General features: G+C 41.2%; 1 protein-coding gene across 4 annotated transcripts in view; it reads right to left on the bottom strand.

Moving 5' to 3' along the window:
- Positions 1 to 22242, bottom strand: part of EBF1 (EBF transcription factor 1) — a 315242-nt gene that overhangs the window by 72303 nt on the left and 220697 nt on the right. For all 4 annotated transcript variants that reach the window (XM_075274868.1, XM_075274870.1, XM_075274869.1 and 1 more), the window contains exons 7-8: positions 21539 to 21620; positions 11080 to 11221 (exon numbers count right to left, since the gene is read on the bottom strand). In XM_075274868.1, coding sequence (XP_075130969.1) covers positions 11080 to 11221; positions 21539 to 21620 — 224 coding nt within the window. The remainder of the gene's footprint in view (positions 1 to 11079; positions 11222 to 21538; positions 21621 to 22242) is intronic.

Raw genomic sequence — 22242 nt, 5'->3', positions numbered from 1 at the left:
TTTTGTCCACTCCCTTTTTTATGTTTGGTGTTGAATTATATTCAATTTGGCTTTTTGACAATTAATTTTGTGGTTTTCCATTGAAGACAAATTAAATGAAGATAATAATACCAAAGAATTTGTGATTGCAATCATTTTCTGGAAGAAAATGAGTATTATCTGACAGAATTGCAGGGGTGCCATTACTTTTGGCCAACACTGTATATGGCATTAATCTATGTACATCCTTCACACATATCACTCCCCAGTCTACATATATAGACAGAAACCAAAAAAATAAATGCAACCTCTTCCCCCCAGCCCCGTGCACACCTGTTCATGTCAACACAGGGCAGCAACGTCTGGAGCTCAGGGCACCGTGGCATCTGATTAGTAGCCGGAGACGCATCGTACACTGAGCAGAAGATCTAACTGTAGAAACGGCTGAAGGCTAAATATAGACGGAAGGATCCTGTCTGTTTCCTTTTTATATCTTGTTTGCTACATGAGTGCCCCAACACCATCGGCAGCCACGACAGCGACTCACAGCGACTCACTGCCAGGTGAAGCTCATGTAATGATCAAAATGGGAAATTGTGTAGTTGGAAACGCCATAATATTTTCTTATGGGAATTGTCCTTTTTCCTAGTGGGAATATTGGATAATAAGCCTATCGGGGTATAGGGATTTGCACATCTTCTGTTTCTGTAATTAAAAGGGTTGTCCAGATTTTAGGATTTTATGGCCTATCCTTAGGAGAAGCCATATATATCTGATTGGTGGGGTCTAACAGCCAGCCTTCCCCCCACACGCACTGATTTGGCACCCACTCCAGCCACTATACAGGACACGGTCAATTGCGTCAAACCCTGAATTGTGTATATTATGTGTTGGAAGTGGCTCCATACAGCTGATGGGTAAGGTGGCTGGTCGTTTCTCCCCGCTGATCACATATTTGTAGAGTAATCTAAGCATAGGTAATAAAATCCTGGACAACCTATTTAAAGGAACACTTTGGTCAAAACTGATCCAATGTGTTATGCCTTGTGCGGGGCCACACAGGGGTCCACCAAATCCCATACTGATACTATGCCATTATGCATAAAGTTTACCTGTCCCGACCTCATCCAGTACCTTGACCTTACATGTTGCCTTGGTGCAACACTCCCCAATGTGTCACCACCAGGGAATGCTCTCCTACACCTAGACAACTTTCTCAGGAGTAGCCCAAAGTCAAACTAGTTAGGTGACTCAATGGGTTGACTTGGCACAAGCCAAGTATCAATGCCATTGAAAGCTTGTATTGTATGTAAGCCATTTTAAAATGATCCTGGGGTTGAACATCTTGCTTTAAAAAAAAGAAAAAAAAGAAAAGAGTATGCCAGCAGGATCAGACTACACATGGATTGCTTGTAGTCTGTAATCATGGAGACACATCGGTCTGCACAGGAGATATGTATACAGAATTAAAATTTTTAATTACATGTCAGCAGATACGAATGTCTCCAATGAGATCTGCTTACAGGTTATTGCTTATAAGACAATCTGATTGTCATAATCTGAAAGACGGCATCAGATATCCCTCCATATAGACCTAGTTTTAGAAGACAGCTTCTGTCTATGGCAAGATTAAGCCAAAAAGTGACCCTATATTTCCTTGATAAGGCCAATAGGGTCAGATGAGAGTTGATGTTGGAGGACTGCCACCAAAACTTCCTGATGTTGTGGAAAAATCAACAGTGAGTTGATAAAACTAAAAACCAGAAAGAGGCAAATTACAGGGACCTCTTGGCCTTTTTATGTAGTCGTCCCAAATGCGCAGACTAAAAATGAGCCTACAGTACATATGCAGTGGCCTGTACAGGAGCCTGGGAAAACTTGGTGACAACCTCTGCATGATATATAAAAACATTGGATGGTTTAAAGGTTAAAAAAAAACTTAAATGGACGAACGATGAATCCAGCATGCAGTCACTGATAAAACGTAGCCTTTATTTGAAAAAAATATCCAAGATAAAAAATAAATGAATTGATATCTGATATTTCAAGGATGTTCCATGATGGCGAGTGGAAAAGACAGCGTCTGGCTGACGCGTTTCGGAGCGCTAGATGGGCTCCTTACTCATAGCCTGACACGTAAGTGAGCTGACACGATTTTACATTAGCTTGTCTAAAAAAATACTTGTCCAGGATTAAAAACAGCGCCACTCCTGTCTCCAGTTTGTGTGTGGTATTGCAGCTCAGCTTCATTAATTTAAGTGGCGCAGACGCACAGACGCAGCTCCTGGTGGACCTGTATCCTGAGGAAGCAGCCATGTATTTCTAATCTTGTACAACCCCTTTGTTAAGGACCTTTACTTAATAGTGATCTTACAGACTTCACACTCTATAGATAAGACTACCTGCCATATTGTAGTAATACATCTTCCCACTGTTTGCAGAACAATGAAAAATGACAATACGTTCAGAATGTGGGTGACAAATGACTGAGATAACTGTGACTATCTTATATTCTTACAATTATTCCTAGAAGAAGAAGAAAAGACGTCTGTGAGAGATACTCTCTACAACATCAATGACAGCTACTCTACTCGCACCGGAATGGGGATGAATATGTATGACTGTGACAAGTGAATCCCTGTAGCATAGGAGCACTGTATACCATGTGACCACTGACATGGGTACGAAGCTCGGTAGACCACCCAAGTACCCGAATGGTATTGTCTTACATGTCATCGACTGGTGCCTTAGGAACTAACAAACAAGACTATAAACATAATTTTGGAGGTGAATCATCTTGGATAGAAAATTGCAGTAATATTGATGCCACAGTGGTGGTGGTGGTGGGTATTCAGACATCTCAGAGACTTTGTTACAGCAAAGCTGGATCCTAGCACTCTCCTCACATACTATACACAGCCTGATTATCTACCCACAATGATTGAATAAGCTTGTCTATTTAGCACCCCCTTCTGGCTAGTCCAACCACTCAAATATTTAAAAAAACAACAAAAAAAACTCAATTTCCAATAATTTAAAGTGATTTCTTTTACCCAGATCTTTTGCTCTTTGGCCCCTCTTCTACCAGGGAATCATGTATTGAATCCCACTTCTACTTCTACCATAGATCACTATGAGAGGAATATGCAAATCTGTCTCCCAAGACGTAAATAGGGAGACAGTGCCTCTATTATGCTGCCCTCTATAGGAAGCACCCTGAACATCATGCCCGACATTCCCAGAAACCTTTACTGCATAATGTGGGTTTTATACCAAGACAGTTTCTCAGCTACGGACGGCCATTTCGGTCTGGTTGGACTTCGTCAGCACAGCGTAGAGAGAAATGACTTGGTAGAAGTGAGAGGCTACATCTTGAGAGACAGATTTGCATATTCTTCCCATAATCCCTTGCAGTGGAGTAACTATGGCTGTATAAGTCTCCACACACCTAATAGGTGGTCTCCCCATAACATAGATCACTAGTGAATTAAAAACTAACCCTCTCTTATGCCAAAGACTACTAAGGAGAGTGGCATTCCTCTAGACCACCAGGGAACATATACCAACTCGCACTTTTACCCTATTGCTGCAAATAGTAAACCCCTTTTCTAACCTAGTACAGCAGAAACCCAAACAATAACCAGATCAGAGGTGAACTACCAGGCTGTAACATATAAATGCTTCCTCCACCAGAGACCATAATGGATGAAGGTACCCTAGACCACCCTGATACCCTAGACTACCAGGGATACATATAGTAACCCTATCTTCTTTCTTAGCTCTCTAAGGAAGAGGGCAATACTATAGCACACTAGAGAATTACATTCACACTAGAGAATTGCATCAAATATTAACTCTTTCACGTTCCTAAGCCGCCATTTTTTTCATTAACCCTTCCACAACCAGGGTAGTGAATATCTTTTTTGTCTATATTTTTTTTTACATCTAAACTTGAGTCCACCTTACAGTTCCAAAAATACTGCAACTAAAAATCAAAAATCCAGGGCCCGTGTAAGGCAATAGCCTAATGTCATGGACAATAACGGAAAACCCTTTTAAGGATGTACATGAAATATTTCAGAAATACAATAAAGTTGACTTCAGTAACCAGCATCTTCCATAGGCCTCTACTGATCTCTCAATTGATTTGTGGTGACAGATTATAAGAAACAGAAAATGTTTCCATGTTTCTGAGATGATTCTGTTTATCCCTGAAACATATCCAACCAAGAGTCAGAGAAGATGTAAGCCCTTTAACCATTTCAGAGGAAGACGCTAGGAGGCGGAGCAGCTGACTGCCCTAGCTAAGTCTTCAGCACAGAGCGATAGACACAAGATATTGAACGTCTTTTACAAAAATAGACAGGGGCACAGCTCGGAAATGAACAGCCCTCCTGGAAAGTGCTGCGTGTGTTAATCTTGGCCTCTGTCTTGTCTTTCACAGGCATTGATTCTGAGCTCCGGATTATCCAGATGGTCATATAAGATTCCTTGTGATAGGATTAACCCGCTCTCCAATCCATCTGGTACCCTTGTCGCAAACTACAGGGGGTCTCCGTAATGATATGGCTGCAGTACCCAATGTTTAAACCCACGGTTCTTTCATTAATTCAAGCTTATGGAAATGATGAGAATATTGTCATTTGCACTATAATGGTAAGGATCAGTATATATTATTATATACATACATTATTATTATACACTAGGCTATACCAAATGTCCTATATGATATGTTTCATTATGTTCTAAGCTATTCATTTGCATTAGCAATCACTATTCAAGCCCAATTCCCACTTCATCTTCCTGATATATGATTATAATGTTAACTATTGGTGCTAAAGGGGTTTTACGACAAACATCGCAACCTTTGTCCATGTGCTTTGTCTGGTACTGCAGCTCAGTCCCAATAAACTGCCTGACTGGTGGCTAGGAAACAGTTTGCCACATGTCCCCTTCCAGTCTAAGAAGTGATGCAACGAAGTCACTGAACAAATCTGATAGTATCCCAAAGTCTTAAAGGGGGTTTTTAAGGGGTCCTCCAGCAGCCTGTTGCTTCTATGCTGTTTATCAAGTACAGCATCATTCATTTTATAGTGGCTGTGCCTGGTACTGCAGCTCTGTTCCATATGAGTGAACGAGACAATGTCTTTAATCCCAAACTCATCCACTACAAACAGTATAGTCCTGCATCTGGGCAGAGGGCCATGAAAGGTGATCAAACATAAAAAATTGTGTTTCTCACCTCTACTGAGCTATAGCAGGACTCCCCGCTGTCTTTGGGCCTCCTGAGTTACGTCATGGACCGCTGAGGACTGGTACTGGGCACGAATAGATGCAAGTATCATAACTCTGTATGACCCATGTTCCTGACGTCAGACAGAAAACTTGGTGACAGCAGGGAGTAGCGGTGGAGCCCAGAAGGAGTGAGTAACACTATTTTTTATGTTTGATCACCTTCCCTGGGCTTACATTTATTATTCTCTGGGGTCTGTAGAGTTTTGGTTTGGAGGGGTTCTATCTGAACGAAGCAGCCGGGTGCACCCCATGAGACAAATCTTGCGAGGGTCACCCAACACAGAATGATATAAAAGGGATGTGGTTTAAAAGGGGCGTGACCTAAATGATCGCCATTAATTGTAATCGAGGTAAAATGGCCGATTGATTTTTATTTAGATCATAATTGCCCAGTAGAGTTGAGCGAACACTGTTTGGATCAGCCGATCCGAACAGCACGCTCCCATAGAAATGAATGGAAGCACCTGTGACGCCGGCCGGCCGCCGGCAAAGTCAGCGTCACAAGTGCTTCCATTCATTTCTATGGGAGTGTGCTGTTCGGATCGGCTGATCTGAACAGTGTTCGCTCATCTCTATTGCCCAGCCCTAGATTTACATACTCTAAATTTTATCGCATCACAAATACCACCTTATACTTAAACCCACTACTTTAGATTTATCTCATATGTGAAAACATATCCATCTACATTTATGTTATTACAAGATGCCTATTAATTTTAAGCATAAAACCAACTTCTAACATGCTATAACATGTTTTTCTCATTTATGACCTTAAAAGAGCACGACACCCAAATAAAATCACACCAGGCTTGCTCAGGAACAGTTGGCAGATGACCTCAGTGGGACAGCGAGCAGTCATCTGTCATCCGCTAACACATCTCTGGTGCCAAACTGCAGCAGCTGCCCACATGTGCGGATCACTTAGCTGTGCCAGCATTGTTCCCGATGGGTTCAGGTGCTTCTTGATATCATTGACGTTACCTCTAGTTCTATATTTATAAATGTGCTAAATAAAGATTCAAAATTTTCAAAAATATTTTTAAAAAATTCCTATCCTTTCCTATGAATATAGGACCGTTCTGTGCAGAAAACCATACGCTCTCTGAAAATATTACTATGCACAATGTAGACATATGGTATAGATTTACAAGGACAGTATGTATATCTCTTTCTAATGTTTCCGGGCACACTTACATGTAGGGTGTGTATGACAAAGACACAAATAAACACATGCGGCTGATGTAGGAATGGTCTCATTTTAGTCTCTGGGTGGATCCAGGACACGATTCCAACTTATACACAGACCCCAAGAGACTCCAGGCTGGAGTCCAAAAAATGTTTTTCGCTATTCTGTTTTTCCATTATCCTATGTTTCCAGTGGCGTTACGGCCCTCCGGGCTTATTTAAAGATAGGTCTGTTGCAATGCAGTCACTGAGCAAGCAGCAATAATATCATCTGCTAAAATCTCCAACTACAAAAAATAAAAGTTCCAGCTGGCTGTCACCTCTATGGGAACAAAAATATTCTGCTTGGGTCAAAAGAGCTTTTAAAGAGCGGCAGGCCCCGTACATAATGGAGGAAGCCATTTTATGGGTCAGACAAATATTTATGGGTATAGACTGAAATCACTCGAAAAGGACCAAAGCAGAGAGACCGTGACCCAGTGCTAAGAGTAGCTATAGGCCAGAAATATACACTGTGAGAGAGTGAAGGGTGTAGTCTGGGAAGACAAGTATATTCCTGCCAGGTACCTCAGGGGTGTTTGGCAAAGATTCACACTAGGGAGGTCAGCTAACTAATCAGGCCCTAATAACAGTCTGTGTGTGAAGACTAGCAGGCTGGCATCACACTGACAGAGCTGACCTGTCCAGACCGGACCTCCGAAGCAGGTACTGTGCCACCTGTTGTTATTGCCAAGGTGGGAGACTGGTAGCCAGTCACCTGTATAGTCAGGGAAAAGTTTCCTTCAGTATAAGTTAGTTTCTCAGCCGAGAAGGGTTTTGTTTTGTTTATCCTGTGGCTTTGCATAAGCAGTGTATGCATTACATGTGAATAAAGCCTGAACCTGTGTGCAATCCAGTGAATGTGTTCCTGCACTGCTACCGAGCATCTACCTGAGCGATTCCCCACAACACCCACACACTGGATCATTCTCTTCCAGTCGAGTGGCTGAGAATGTCTTATTAAAGTTTTCAGCCTTGTATGACTGATAATAGGATAGGTTATCAAAAATCATCAGGGATTCAACACCTGGGACCCTCATTGATCAGCTATTTGAAGTGACTTGTTCTAGTATCATGTTCATTTGTAACATGTTTGGTGAATAGTGTTGAGCGGCAAAACCTATGCAATGTACAGCCACAGCGTTTACCGACTGGTTAATGGTGGTGGTCCCAGGTGTCGGATCAGAAAATTGACTTTTAATATAGATAGGTAATCAATTTTAATGGGTTTGAAAACCCTTTTAGGTGACATACCATCAAAGGTGTGATGATGTCACTAGTTCCAGCCTTTGGGGATAAGGGCCTCTCCTCCCCAAAGGCATAGCTTCAAACTCCTGGCATCCAATGCAAAATCCGTAATGGGACCACTACCTTCCTTGTGTCATTTAAAATAGTTGTATGAATTAGCCCTAGAGATTTCCGTACCAGCACCGTAAAGGTCTAAAAGAGTGGCTAGGGCTTCCGAGGAAAAGCTACGAAAACCACTCCTCAGTCACCAGTGCTCGTTCCCTCAAAAGGAAGCACAGATACCCTCTCTCTTTTTCCATATATATATATATATATATATATATATATATATATATATATGGCATGGGACAAAGACTTATATTGATCATATCTTAGTATAACACATCTGAGCCAATGCATATTTAAAATGACCAATACCCTGGACTCATTCTGGGGTTAGGAGTGCGGTGGGAGGTCCTACTCAGTGACTGACAGCCTTGAAATAAAATAAAAGAAATGACAAATTCTTCTGACTCTATGCCACAGACCTAGATAACAATCTGCTGAGCTTCCCTTGCTCTACAACCTGCTGTTATACATGTTCAACATGACAGGTCCCCAGAATGTAAATGATAGCTATACTTAATAAACTGACTCATCACTGAAAGGCCTTTAGACCCTTAATGGGCACAGGATATGGAGAATGACTATTCATAGGACGATCAAGAGCCGAAATGGATGCGACGACACAGAGATAATAACACAAGAGCCATTAACTTTTTGAACAAAAAGTTGGAAAAAAAATTAAAAGGGCCGAAAGATTGCAAGTTCATCTGACAAGAGGCCAAAAAGCGTCCACGTTCTGCCTCCTGGATGTTATTTTATTTTATTACTTTGGATGCCACCAGAAGAAAAGATTTGTCTGATGTAAATGTATTAATATTGAACGCATAGATAAAGAAATCCACACAAGCAGAAGGCAGAGCGAAATAAATTGAACCGGCCATTTAAAAAGAGGAACATTTAACATCTTGTCAGTCTCCTCTCTGCCTGCCAGGACCTCTTGAGTCTGCTCGCTTTCATTTGCATAAACACTGGGAGAGAGTTCAGCGTAGCTGCTAGCACTAATGGTACATAAAGTAATTTAGTCACTTCTCCTCGGAATGCTGTCAGGGTGACGAGTTCCCCTGCTTTCCCTTGTAGCATATTCAATCATTGAATAATAATGTAGTGCAGCCGGCAGATCGGAGGGGTCCTGCACTATCTCTGGATGAGACTAAAGTCTTTAGTCACCGGGGAAGGGATGAGATCCGCGCGTTTCCCTTGGTGTAAATGAGAACCGTGATTTGAAGTAGTTACAGGATTAGACTTCTAGAATATCCAAATATACCCGGAACATCAGAGAGGAAGCGATCAGAAAAATAAGTCCAGATATTAAATCATTTCTAAAGTTAGAATTTATGATGGCGCTAATAAAAAAAATATGGACCAAAAATAGGTACCATTTTGCAACCAGTCAAAATAATGCAATAAAAACATCCTACTGTTTTGTGTGTACAGCATCTATCCAGCCCAATGGGTCTCCATGGTAACAGATTACAAACCAGGGCTGTGGAGTCAGAGTTGAGGTTACGTTTAGAGATGAGCGAGTACTATTTGAAACTCCCGTTTCGAATAGCACGCACCCATAGGAATGAATGGAAGCGGCCGGCCGCTTAACCCCCTGCGTGCCGGCTGCGTCCATTCATTCCTATGGATGCGTGCTATTCGAAACGGGAGTTTCAAATAGAACTCGCTCATCTCTAGTTACATTTGAATGGAGTCGGAAAAAGAAAAAAGAACTTACTCCTAGTACAACTTCAAAATAAGATGATGAATTAGTTTTAATTATAAAATTAATATTATATAATTAATTCAATGTAGATTTTATTGCATATTTACTTTCATAGCACTTCTATCATTGACTTTTTTGGTGAATCTTTGCAACTTCTGTCTGCCATTGATGATGGAATCAGAACAGGGTCTCTACCGATTCCACAGCCCTGCTATAAACATCTCCTCTGGAGTCTGAACCAGGAGTTATATTCCCTTCCATCTAGTTCACATGGGGAAAGTTGGCAGCGGATTTTGACGCGGAATCTGTCTCAAAATCCACTGCTCCCATTGACTTCAATGGGAGCCGCTTGCTTCTTTTTTCCGCTACCTAGTGTCTTGCCCTTTCTGAATCAGCCGCCGCGACCGCAGCGTGAGGCTTCGTCCCATTCATTTGGGCCTAATCTATAACGGAATGCCGCGACAGAATGTGTACACGCGGAACCCCATGTCAACTAGCCCTAATTGTGTATTTCATTAAGGATGGAGGGATGAGTGTAGTCAGACTACCTATGCTTAGGTTGGAGTCTGTTTCCATGGAGAAATATATTTCTGCATGGGAACTGTATACTAGCAATTGTGTTGCTTACTCTTTCATGTTGGAAGCATCAGAACAATAAAATAATTTGTTTGCAAAGATGAACCTTCCCCTTAAATTAACCTTAAACCTTATGACAGTTCGTCCCATACAGCCAACCGTTAACTAAAGTTGGTCAGAGTCAAAATCTGTTGTGTTGAACTTTTTTCTGCCATCTGTCTGCTGTGACCTGATGTGTATGAGCTAGACTGACAGACCTGTAGTACTTAGGCTAGGTTCACATCTGTGTTAGTGTCTGTACGAGACTACGCTGCAGATTCCACTTAAAATTGGCGAAGAGAAAATCCTGCACGGAGGACTTTTCTCTCTGCTGGCTTCAGCATAAAACAGGACGCAAACCTGGCAGACCCCATTATAGTCTATTGGGTGGTGTACCAAATTGTCCTTTCATAGTTCTATCGATAATACATTTCATTTCCAAGACCAAAAGACATTCAACTGACTGACACTAATATCCTACACCTCAGAAGCCATCAGCAGCGTAGTGTTGGTAGTCTGACTTGGCTCTGGAGGAGGCCCAAAGACCCTTTTGTTGTAGTACAGAACAACAGACTACACAGTACACAGGGCATAATGGAACAAAGGTCAGCCTACTAGGTATCGTATCGGGGCCCAGGACCATTACGTTATTACAATGATCCCAATATTGCACGGTTACCCTGCCAGTTTATTTTGATCTATGTGAATTCTCAGCACATCAGTTGTAGATGTCTACTAATGTATGTATATTGATTATGTACACTGAAACCTATGGCTTGGATTGACAAGGTCAGCAGAAATTCTCTGGTCTATCAACTTACAGGCCATGACAGTGCTACGTGGACTGTAGTCAATGAGCCAAGTAATAACAGAGACACAGTAACACAATACACGTAATACCTTACCATGTTCAAGATACGAAGGAGTGCCATCCGAGGGGTCCAGCCTGCGCGCCCTTCTTCCATGTTTTGAGTTGTTATGGACGAACATATTATCTGATACAGCCAGTACATGTCCATCCACATTGATGGTAGTGGACACAACAACCTGTAAAAAAAAAACACCAAAATGTATGAAGAAAATGTGTCCTAGACATGGCATAGAGCAAATTTGTACTGTAGTATCCTGGAAGTGATGACATGGCCCCCACTGAGCTCAGATCTCGACATCATTCAGTCTGTCTAGGATTACATGAAGAGACAGAAGGATTGGAGCAAGCCTACATCCTCAGAGGATCTGTGCTTAGTTCTCCAAGATGATGGGAACAACCTCCCTGCTGAGTTCCTTCAAAAACTGTCTGCAAGCATACCGAGAAGAACTGACAGGAAGCAAAGGGCAAAGATCACACCAAATATCGAAGGGATTTTGATTTTTCATCTCTTCATTGACTTCATTGAATTTTGTTGATTCACATTGAGAGTCCTACTTACTCTGCTCACATGCAGAGATTGACAGCTTTCCCTATATCACTGTGTGTAGGGAGAAGGCTGTCAATCATCCTATATGGGAGGACTCTCACTGTCTCTCCTAGGAGTCCTCTCTCACACAGGCTCTCCTGGTATCAAAGGCAGTGGTTTCATAATGTACTCTCCTCAAATCCTTCAAATTCCTCAGAACTAACTATTAGATGGTACTAATGTACCAACCCCCAGATTCACCCAGGAATATCCATTTTCTACTCTAAATACAGTGTAGCCTATACATGTGTAAACACCATGTGTATGTTTTGTATGCAGTATTTACAGCCACTTGACACTGGCTCAAAAATGTAAAAGTAATGGAATCCCTTTTATGGTGCCCTAGGCAACAGCCTACTCTGCCTACCCGTTTTCTATGCTGTGACAGCTATTTAGAATCCTACAACATATACCAATGCTCAGTAACTTGTTACAGCAGAAGAAACCTGATACAGTAGCATCTCGGCTGTCACTACTACAAAAGATGTTACTTGTATCCTAGGGAAAAAAAAACCTCACCGGCGAAACCTACTCCATTGTAAACCGAGTTGAAAGAAGACCCTGGTTGACGGAAAATACATCGCTTCCGTGCTTTATTTCATTCGTTGACACAAACTGCGTCTATGGCTGATTTATATGAAATAGTTAACCCAGTCGAGATGTTTTGGCATTACAAATGTAATAAAAAATTCTCAACAATGAAGCAGATTATACTGGGAAATAAGCGAGATAAAAATGCCAAAGCCTACGCGTAAATTACGACAGCGACAATTGTTCCTCTAAATACTTAATAAAGATCGGGGGGGGAAAAAAAAAAAAGATGTTCTGCGGTAAAAATCAACCGCGGCGATGACAATGGCCTAATGTGCGGGTATAGAGGACGATGATGTTGATGAAGGGAGTGGGGTAAGGGTTTGCGCCACTTCTAGACGGATTATGGGAGATGTGTTTATTCATTTTACACCCAAATATAATAATTATCTGTTAATTGCCACCCTGTCTGGCACTTTGTGCCAACGTACACAATCCCGCAGTTTTGCTCAGTTCCTCTATAATCCACCTATTATGTTGACTAATTAACTTAGCTTGACACTGCACTCTTTCCTCCATTATCAGCTGCTGTCAGCCGCCGGCTCCCGGCAGCAGCGGACGGGGTGGTGGTGGTGGGGGTTCGCGACGTCGACGACCAGGCGGGTTTGATTGATCACCGATAGATTGACATGCAGATTCATTTAATTAGAATCACCTCACTTGAGATATGAGAGAGAGACCAATAGACTGGGACTAATGGATCAGTTACCTAATGTTTCAGCTGCCAGCGCTGGGCTGAAAAAAAAAAATAGAAGACTTTGTCGTAGTCTGGCATTCTTCCCAGGTCCCTTTGTAAATCTATCAATGTAGCTGTTCTCTGCTTTGAGTGCCACGTGAAGGAGTGACACGCTTATGAGGTCATCATACTGACCCCACGTCTGCTGGCGGGGCCTGGTTTCTCGCCTAGTGCCACTCTGGGATATGTCTTGACATTTCTCATTTTAACTGTTTTTGTGTCGAAGTCCTGCAGCAAATGCTTTGATTTTTTTTTTTTTACATCTTTGTGTAAATGTATCAATTCAGGAATTTATATACAAGGACATACATAGGATATACGTACTAAGGCCGCATGTAAACAACTATGTGACCTGACTGACAACACTCCTGGGGGGAAACGGTGGGACCGCTCCTTATTATTAATGAAACCCTATCTGAACTAGCATTCACAGGAACTTCAACACTTCCATCCCCAAATGCAAGTGCCCAATCCTTCTTCCCCCATCAGGGGAGAATTTGGAGGCCCCAAAGCATATTTAATCATCAGCCACTACTGTAAAATAAATCTAATCTGTAAGGTCAGCTTAAAGAGAATCCTTCACCATCTCCACCTGCTCAAGATTTTCATATCCTTTACTCCACTGATTCTGCAGCCCCCACCATTCCTTAGCAATCAGTGCAGGTAGTTTTGGTGCCTCATATGCTAACTAGACTCTCTAATGGCAAGTGCATGATCAGGCAGGCATAGGCAAGGGGCGTGGTTATGAGCTCTGACACTGAAGCTCTGTGTCATGTCCCCATACCTGCTTCTGTTCGATACCACCCACTAAACATTAGGGAGTTTAGTTAGCATTTTGGCCATCAAAAACAGCGGGGGCTATAGAAAAATATTCCAATTGAAAGGAAGAAAAAGCTCAATATGCTGGTGGTGGTGAAAGGTTCTCTTTAAACTAACCACACACATTAGATTAATGTTGCCCAAACCTCATGACTTTAGCAAGACTGGCCAAACATTAAATGTATACTGCGGCCTTCACGTTATTCCCTGATAGCAGATATTGAGGGGAGAAGGATTGGGCACTTGGACCTCGCCCTAGTTAGAACACAAGCATGCTGGACCAAACTGAGGGCGAGTTCACACGGAGTAATGTGCCGCGTGATGTGGCAAAATCACGGCCGCAAAATAGTGCCGCGTATACGATCCCGGCTCCCATTGAAATCAATGGGAGCGTATACGGCCCGCAAAAGCTCACGCGGCGTCTATGTGCCACATGACGCAGCACGTTACTCCGTGTGAACTCACCCTGAGTGTGCATCAGTATGAATAATTACCAATTTTGAAGTTAAAATAGGGCCAAGTGAGTCCTCCCTGATCCCTCCTTCAACCACTCTCTGGACCACTTTATGCCCCCAAAACCGATACTTACACCCACTTTAAATGCCGCACCCATTTTTGGATCTGCCAAATTTGGTGGAACTATTTTTGAAAATAATAGGGATTTCTCCTCCAACTTTGGGACAATTGGCAAGTGTTTGTATAGGGGAGTCCGGTGGAGTAGATGTTGGTTAAACCTGTGGGTTACCTGTTTAGTAAAAATTGCACAACATATTCTACAGCGCTGTACAGAGATTGTTCACATCAGTCTAATACCAATGGGATTCATAACTGAATGTTCCCTATAGCATGTTAGACACTAGGAACAATTTAGTAGGGCGCTAAACAATCTATCAGTATGTTTTACTAGACTGTGACTAGTATTGCAGCTATCCAAATGAATGAGCCTGAGCTGCAATGCCAGACACGGCCCTTGGACAGGAATGGCGCCGATTCTAGAATTCACACCACCCCTGTAATTTCCAGAGTATAAGAGATGGACATCTCAGGTTGTAATCTTATTCGTGATATATTCTGGAAGTTTGATATGAACAATAATGTAGATAGGCTTTACATCTAGTTAATCTTTACAAAGATGCTCAAAGAATACTGACATCTGTCATAATTGATGCTATACATAGAGTCTGCTATGGTTATTTCCCAGAATGCACCAAATGAAAGCTGATGACATTCTTCTGGTTTAGGCTCTATAATCACAAGGGGATCTCACCACAATCCCAGAATGCTTTGAGAGAAGCAGGTTCATGACCTCACTCACAGATCTGTCAATCATAAACCTTCCCCTCCTCGCTCTCCCAGATTCTTTGCATGATACAGAGATTCTATCAGACAGAGGTGTAAATCTAATGCAGAAGATACAATGTCAGAAAGCTTGGCAGCTTCTGATATTACTAACACTATGGAGAGCAACCTTGTATGAAACAGCATTGTTCTGTCTGTACTGGAAAGATTGCATATCAAAAATGATGGATTATCTATCTATCTATCTATCTATCTATCTATCTCCTATCTATCTATCTATCTATCTATCTATCTATCTTCTATCTATCTATCTATCTATCTATCTATCTATCTATCTATCTCCTATCTATCTATCTATCTATCTATCTATCTATCTCCTATCTATCTATCTATCTATCTATCTATCTTCTATCTATCTATCTATCTCCTATCTATCTATCTATCTATCTATCTATCTATCTATCTCCTATCTATCTATCTATCTATCTATCTATCTCCTATCTATCTATCTATCTATCTATCTATCTATCTCCTATCTATTTATCTATCTATCTATCTATCTATCTATCTATCTATCTATCTATCTATCTATCTATCTCCTATCTATCTATCTCCTATCTATCTATCTATCTATCTATCTATCTATCTTCTATCTATCTATCTATCTATCTATCTATCTATCTATCTCCTATCTATCTATCTATCTATCTATCTATCTCCTATCTATCTATCTATCTATCTATCTATCTATCTATCTATCTATCCATTCTATCACTATCTATCATCATAATAATCAACTTATTTTATCTATCAGAAAACAAATTGGAAGCAGAGCAGCGAAAATGATGGATTATCTATCTATCTATCTATCTATCTATCTATCTATCTATCATCTATCTATCTATCTCCTATCTATCATCTATCTATCTCCTATCTATCTATCTATCTATCTATCTATCTATCTATCTGTCTGTCTGTCTGTCTGTCTGTCTGTCTGTCTGTCTATCTATCTATCTCCTATCTATCTATCTATCTATCTATCTATCTATCTATCTATCTATCTATCTATCTATCACTATCTAATCAATCCATTGGGAGATCTAAAATAGATTCCCGGGTCTGGACGCCTCTTCTCATATGTGTATGGGGACTTTATTTTTCAGGGACAGTACTGAGGGGGAGGATAACAAATAGACTGTGATTTTAGAAATGATAGTAAGCACTCTATTCTCATTTCACAAACTACTGCCTAATAAATTGCGACAATCGTATTGACAGGTGTAGTTTCCTATGTGGGCCATGGGGTGGCTGGTAGACACGTCTTTATATACATTTACATTAGGATATGAAATATTATTAATATTTATATACACATTAACACCTGCAAATATTATAGAAAAATATCTGTATATAAAAAGAAAAGCCTACTTTGAAGCGGTGGCGCAGAGCGGCATGGCGGACAGATGGTTATATTTACAGAGAGGAAGCATGTTGCTGTGTCAGTGTTTATAATTATTTGCTCTGGTGCCAGCCTGTTGTTTTCAGATAAAGCGCCATGGCTGTTTAGGAATCCCCCGCAGAACGTTCACAGGATCCTGACAGTTATGTAACATTAAAGTCTGTTGCAATAATGCGGCCAAAATATACTGTGGGAAATTCACACTGTCGGGAGCTTTAAGAGCTTGTTCACATGAGCAGGAAAATCAAAATTTGGGAATTTTAGATCATTTTGTTGTTACTGGAATGTCTTGATCTCAATACTGCCCTCAGCCAAGATGGAGAATATTATACTAAAGATATTTTGTAGTTTCAGTACTACCAGCATGGCTACAGGGTGTTGAAGAGGATGCAGGCACAACTAGGCCAAAACAGTGTGAAGCTATAGCAGTTTGGACCTCAGCATGGAATCTTAGGTGGCCTAAAGGCTCCTCTGCTGCACAGGGAGAAATTACTATTAGAATTGGTACAGGATAGGTAGGTGAACAAGTTGTAAAAATTTTGTACTGTATTATGAAAGCTTCAAGTTACATCTCTAGTCCAAAGGACATCCATAAAAGCTATGTGTTTGACGGATCTGTGAGGTATTCATGTTTTTCATGGACCCTATAGTCTGATAATAAGTATACTGACACATACAAGGCTGATGGCTGCCTAAAGGACACCTGTTTAGTATCTGCTGGGTGAAGGTAGACAATGGATAGACTCAGCATCAGGAGCTTTCCCCACACATACGCTAACAGCTGGGCTGAAGCCCAACAGTATAATGGCTTCTGTTATTGGTATGTATCCTTCAGATTTATTAATGCTCCTATATCCTGAGATGACCAATGAGGCTATGTAGTGCAATGATGGCCACCAGGAACAAATGTCATCCGGAGTGTCACCAGGAACAAATATGCTAAGTAACTTCCCAGGCAACACCGATGTTTCCTCATTTGATAAATGGAATGTAGGTTATACAAAGCAATAAAAATGTCTATATTTTATAGAGCAAGCAGGATATAGTCAAAGAGTCAATCACGTACACTCATGTCAGCCATTTTGCCATTGTGCAGACAATGATGAATCAACAATGTACCGCAGCATGACTTGAAGCGATATGATCTCACTTTGTGTTAGTTAACACCTTGTAATAAACAGGTCATTATCCTTATGATCAGATAGACATCAGGCTCCTTCCTTGCCGTGGAAATGATGAAGACAGCGACAAGACTTGTGCTGCTGTTTGCATGGGCTGTAACCTTCTAAATCATTTATTATGGGATTATCTGGGACTGCTGACTTAATGGCGCTGCCTATGAAGCCGAGAGTACTTCCTGAGCATTGGAGAACGTGATTAATTCCGGGAAAATGCAAAGGTCACCCTAATTGACATGACCTACGTAATTAAGCAATCTCTGTTTACACGTTGCGAGACGGCACTGCTGTGAAGATGGCACTCCTGACAGAATGTCGTTACAGGTCCAAAGATCAGGAGCCTCCTGCATGTTGCTGCCACTCACCTACACAGATCTCTGCCCGCGGAGAAGACTCACAGCCCGGCATCCTCTGAGACGTGGCTCATGACTGGAGAATGCCAGCAGGGTGACACGGATCTAATAACAATAGCCATTTACTTGTAATTATACAGGTGCGCCAGCGCCGTGATCGTAATCTAGATTAAAAGCCAGAGCATGCCTCTAATATAGAATAACATTAATCATGGCTTGAAACAGACAGACCACCTTTTCATACTGACAACCTTAGACTAATAAGACTGGCGCTATCCACAGACCTCGTCCCCCCGCCTCTGTTCTGCAGACTGAGTAATGAACAATTAACAGTGCATCAAGCTTCAAGCCCTGGAGGTAATATAAATGTAACGTATAGTATGGAGGGTCCGCGAACCCATAAGTAATCAAATTACTGTACGCTGACTGTAGACAGTATGGAATATGAAGATTGCTAAAAATGTCTTCCTAAATTTTTTGTTCCGGGGTTGGCCTGGGGTTCCTTTGGCCCACTACATTCAGTTATTCTGGGTACTCAGCCCTCAATGACACCTTTAAAGTAGACTAGTACCCTTCAAAATTGCTACACCATTATAGTGTTAGTGCATGGGCCCACTGGAGGAATCTCTGGTACTATAGGTTAGGTGGGTACTATAGGATAGATCATCAATTGAAGATGTTTGGAAGTTTGACACCCGGAACCCCCGAAGATCAGCTGATTGAGGCAGCAGTGGTTCTCCATAAGTGCAGCTTCCGCATCACAGGACATACGATGTCATGTTCATCAGTCACCTGACCGGATCACAGCTTAGGCCTGTACAACTGAATGGACTGTGGTGCCATACGAATGAATGTACTCCAATGTGCTTAGTAACTAGTGAAGAGACTGCAGTGCCCAACAGGAATGTTGCAGCCTTGTCCAACACCTCATCAGCTTGGGACTTGGATAGGTCATCAATTTTTAATCCTGAGACTCCTTTAAGGAATTCTAAGTAGACCTTCATCTTTTAGCCAGAGAAGAAATAGCTACCAAAGCTTATCTGTTAAATCTGACAAGTCCATCATTGACAGACAGCAGCCACTGATTTCAACTTGAGATGTGTAATGCATCTTTTTTCCCTTTGGGGGCACTGCAGAAAAACTGAACACTTGCTGCAAAGTTTCCCTATAGATAATAGATGATCGTGTGTCTCAGTAGTTCAGAACAAAGTGGACAACTTAGTTAGGCAGTGTGATAAGGCTAACCTTTATTTGCCCCTAACACTGTATATGCTGATCGCATTCCTACAGAAGTACTATATACATCGATTAACTACTAAATGCCCAATAAATTTCACGTTGAGCACAAATTGCGTTTTTATAGAGAGCATCTTTAATTGTATAGTGTAGTAATGACACGTGGTAATGTAGTCAAGACCGAGGGCCCTTCACTTCTTCATTTCTACTCTCTGAGCCTTTTACATTTAAAAAATGCATAGGTTGTGGAATGAAGGCGAATTACAAGCCGCTCGCATGTAAGAGGTGGAATGGATTTTAAATGGACTTCAGATGATGTCATGCCCATTTACGCTACCGCCACCTGCTTTGATCTCCGGCAAATTAAAATATGACATTTTTGTTGTAGTTTGCAATTTAATTAACGGCACTAATTGAATTTTCCTAAGTGGCCGAGAATGTAGGGAACGTCTTCAATGTGCTATGGTGAGGGCCATTAGAAGAAGTGCACCCAATCCTCTAGTGCTACAGTATATTTAAGTAGTAGACATGTCGCTTTTAAGATACTTTTACTTTTGGACTCATTGTTACTGGTGAGGGAACAATGAGAGCTCCAGACTAAATCTTGTTTTAGGCCAAGGCCTCATGTACTGAGCTATAGCCAAAACGTGCAGCGGGATAAACCGCGTGGCGGAGAAGCATTTCTTTGACAGAAAGTCCGCAGAGTTTTCCTCTGAGGGCTTTCTTCTTCAATTATATCTATACGTTAAACGCCAGCGTTTCTGTACATATAATTGACCGCTGCTATTTTTCTGCAATGTGTGGATAGGATTAGCCAGAATCCCAGCTACATTGCAGGTACTGTAAAATGCCATGGTTTTATGCTATATGGTGCTCTATGTGGGGAAATGATCATACAAAGGAGGTCACTATGGGGGGTGGGGGGAATTCATCCCTCTATAATGTTACCATGCTATAAACATGTAGGGGGTTTACATTTGGGGCAACCTCTTTAAAGGAAATGTGTTGCTGGGAAACAACCTATTGTTTAAGTTACATTTTTATACCAAACATATTTTTTAACAGTTTTTTAGATATATATAAAAAAATGTGAAAAATCTTGCAATTTCAACTCTAGCTACTAAGGGTTGGTTCACACTAGCGCTTCTATTTCGTCCGCAAGGAGTCCGCATGGAGACCCCCCCGAACGGAATACCAACACTAATGCAAGCGCTGTGCAGTTAAGAACACGGAGCCCATAGATTATAATGGGCTCCGTGTGCTTGCCGAGCACTGCCCGCACAATTCATTCGTGGGAGCAGTGCGCGGCAAGCACATGGAGCCCATTATAGTCTATGGGCTCCATGTGCTTTGCAAGCACATCGCTTGCAATTGCGATTGCATTCCGTCCGGGGCGTCTCCATGCGGACTCCTTGCGGACGGAATACAAGCGCTAGTGTGAACCAACCCTAAGCCTAAAATGATTTGTATCGTCTTGTCTCCTGAGGATGGACCATAGACAGCATGGTCTGGAAAAGACCCTATTGAATACTATGGGAGTTTTCTAGGCGTGCTCTGTGACTTCTGGAGAGGTTATTGCACAGAGGGGAGGAGTAGATAAGCTGTAAAATCACCAATTGTGATTGGTGGATTCTGTCTTATATTAATATAGCTGTGATCATCAATATGCTGATAAGCAAGGCAGCTCAGTCTGAGGCTTAGTATATTATACTGACCAGTGGTCAAAGTCAGATTTGCAGGATTTTTTTTAGATAATAACATGAAAAATGTTTAAGAAACCACACCAAAAAGTCTTTAAAAATATGTGTAACATAGAACTTAAATTAAAAAAATTAAAAAAATTTTGGTGACACATTCCCTTTAAGTACAGCCTACCATCATCTAGTCCTGATAGCTCTTTTCTGAATGCAGCTTATATGTCACAAATAAGATACCAGTCGCTGAATTGCTATCTCAGAGAGTATGCAAGTATTTACTGACACAGACATGTCAGGTGAGCTGACAGATCTACTTTAAGAGGTTTATAACAGTTCTAAAAACTGTAAAAAGCTTATAGATACGCAACGCAGTTATAGTCCTATTTGGCAAGTTTTCATATATTTTCAGTATAAAATAATTTTAAAACAACTGTGATCAGTAAATGTCTATTTTTCATATGCAAAAAGCCTATTATGTCTAGTACACAACAAAAAAATATAGCGCAAAAATAAACCCAATGTTTTTTCAATTTTCTTACCTGGAATCTGCGCATGTCTCGAGGGTTTCCAGCATTCTTCAGACAATTTTGGTTACACTTTAGAAAGAATTTCAGGAAGAATCTATAAATTGAAGAAACAAAAGGTGATGAGAAAATCCGTGTAAGAGTAAGACGTAAATAATCACAACAACCGAAATAAAAAACCCAAAAAACAGTAACGTAAAACATGCAGAAAGTTCTTCATCCATGCATCCAACCATCCATCCAACCGTCCATTCATCCATCCATCCATCCAGTACACATGACTTGTTATTTAATAAGAAAACCTAATCCCAATGATCCTTTGAATAGTTTGGTAGGAGTCATAAATAACTGAACAAAAACTATTAAATAAAAAAAAAATTTGAAAGCAAGTTTCAAAGCCATCTAGCAAAATATAAAATACATTTTCAAAAGATGGACTGCACCGCGAACAGATAAACAGACCGCAAAAAAACATGGCCAATATACATAATATATGGTGGAATGAAAAATCTGTCACAGATAATGTGGTCTGGATTAGGGGGTGGTCTTCTCAAAGCAGAGGTTTTATGGGCATACCATACTCATCATAACTTGTGCGCAGATGGATATACACAAGTAAAGGTCTTGCATTTCATTTCTGTTGGATTAAATGGGTGAACCTCTCAGGATCTCTTCAGACCCCAGAGTATAATTGGTGGCGGCCCAGGGGTGATGTAAAA

Source organism: Leptodactylus fuscus, chromosome 5 (genome assembly GCF_031893055.1).
Source record: "Leptodactylus fuscus isolate aLepFus1 chromosome 5, aLepFus1.hap2, whole genome shotgun sequence".
Lineage (NCBI taxonomy): Eukaryota > Metazoa > Chordata > Amphibia > Anura > Leptodactylidae > Leptodactylus > Leptodactylus fuscus.
Note: the sequence above shows the minus strand (reverse complement) of the source record. Positions and strands in the feature narration are given on the sequence as shown.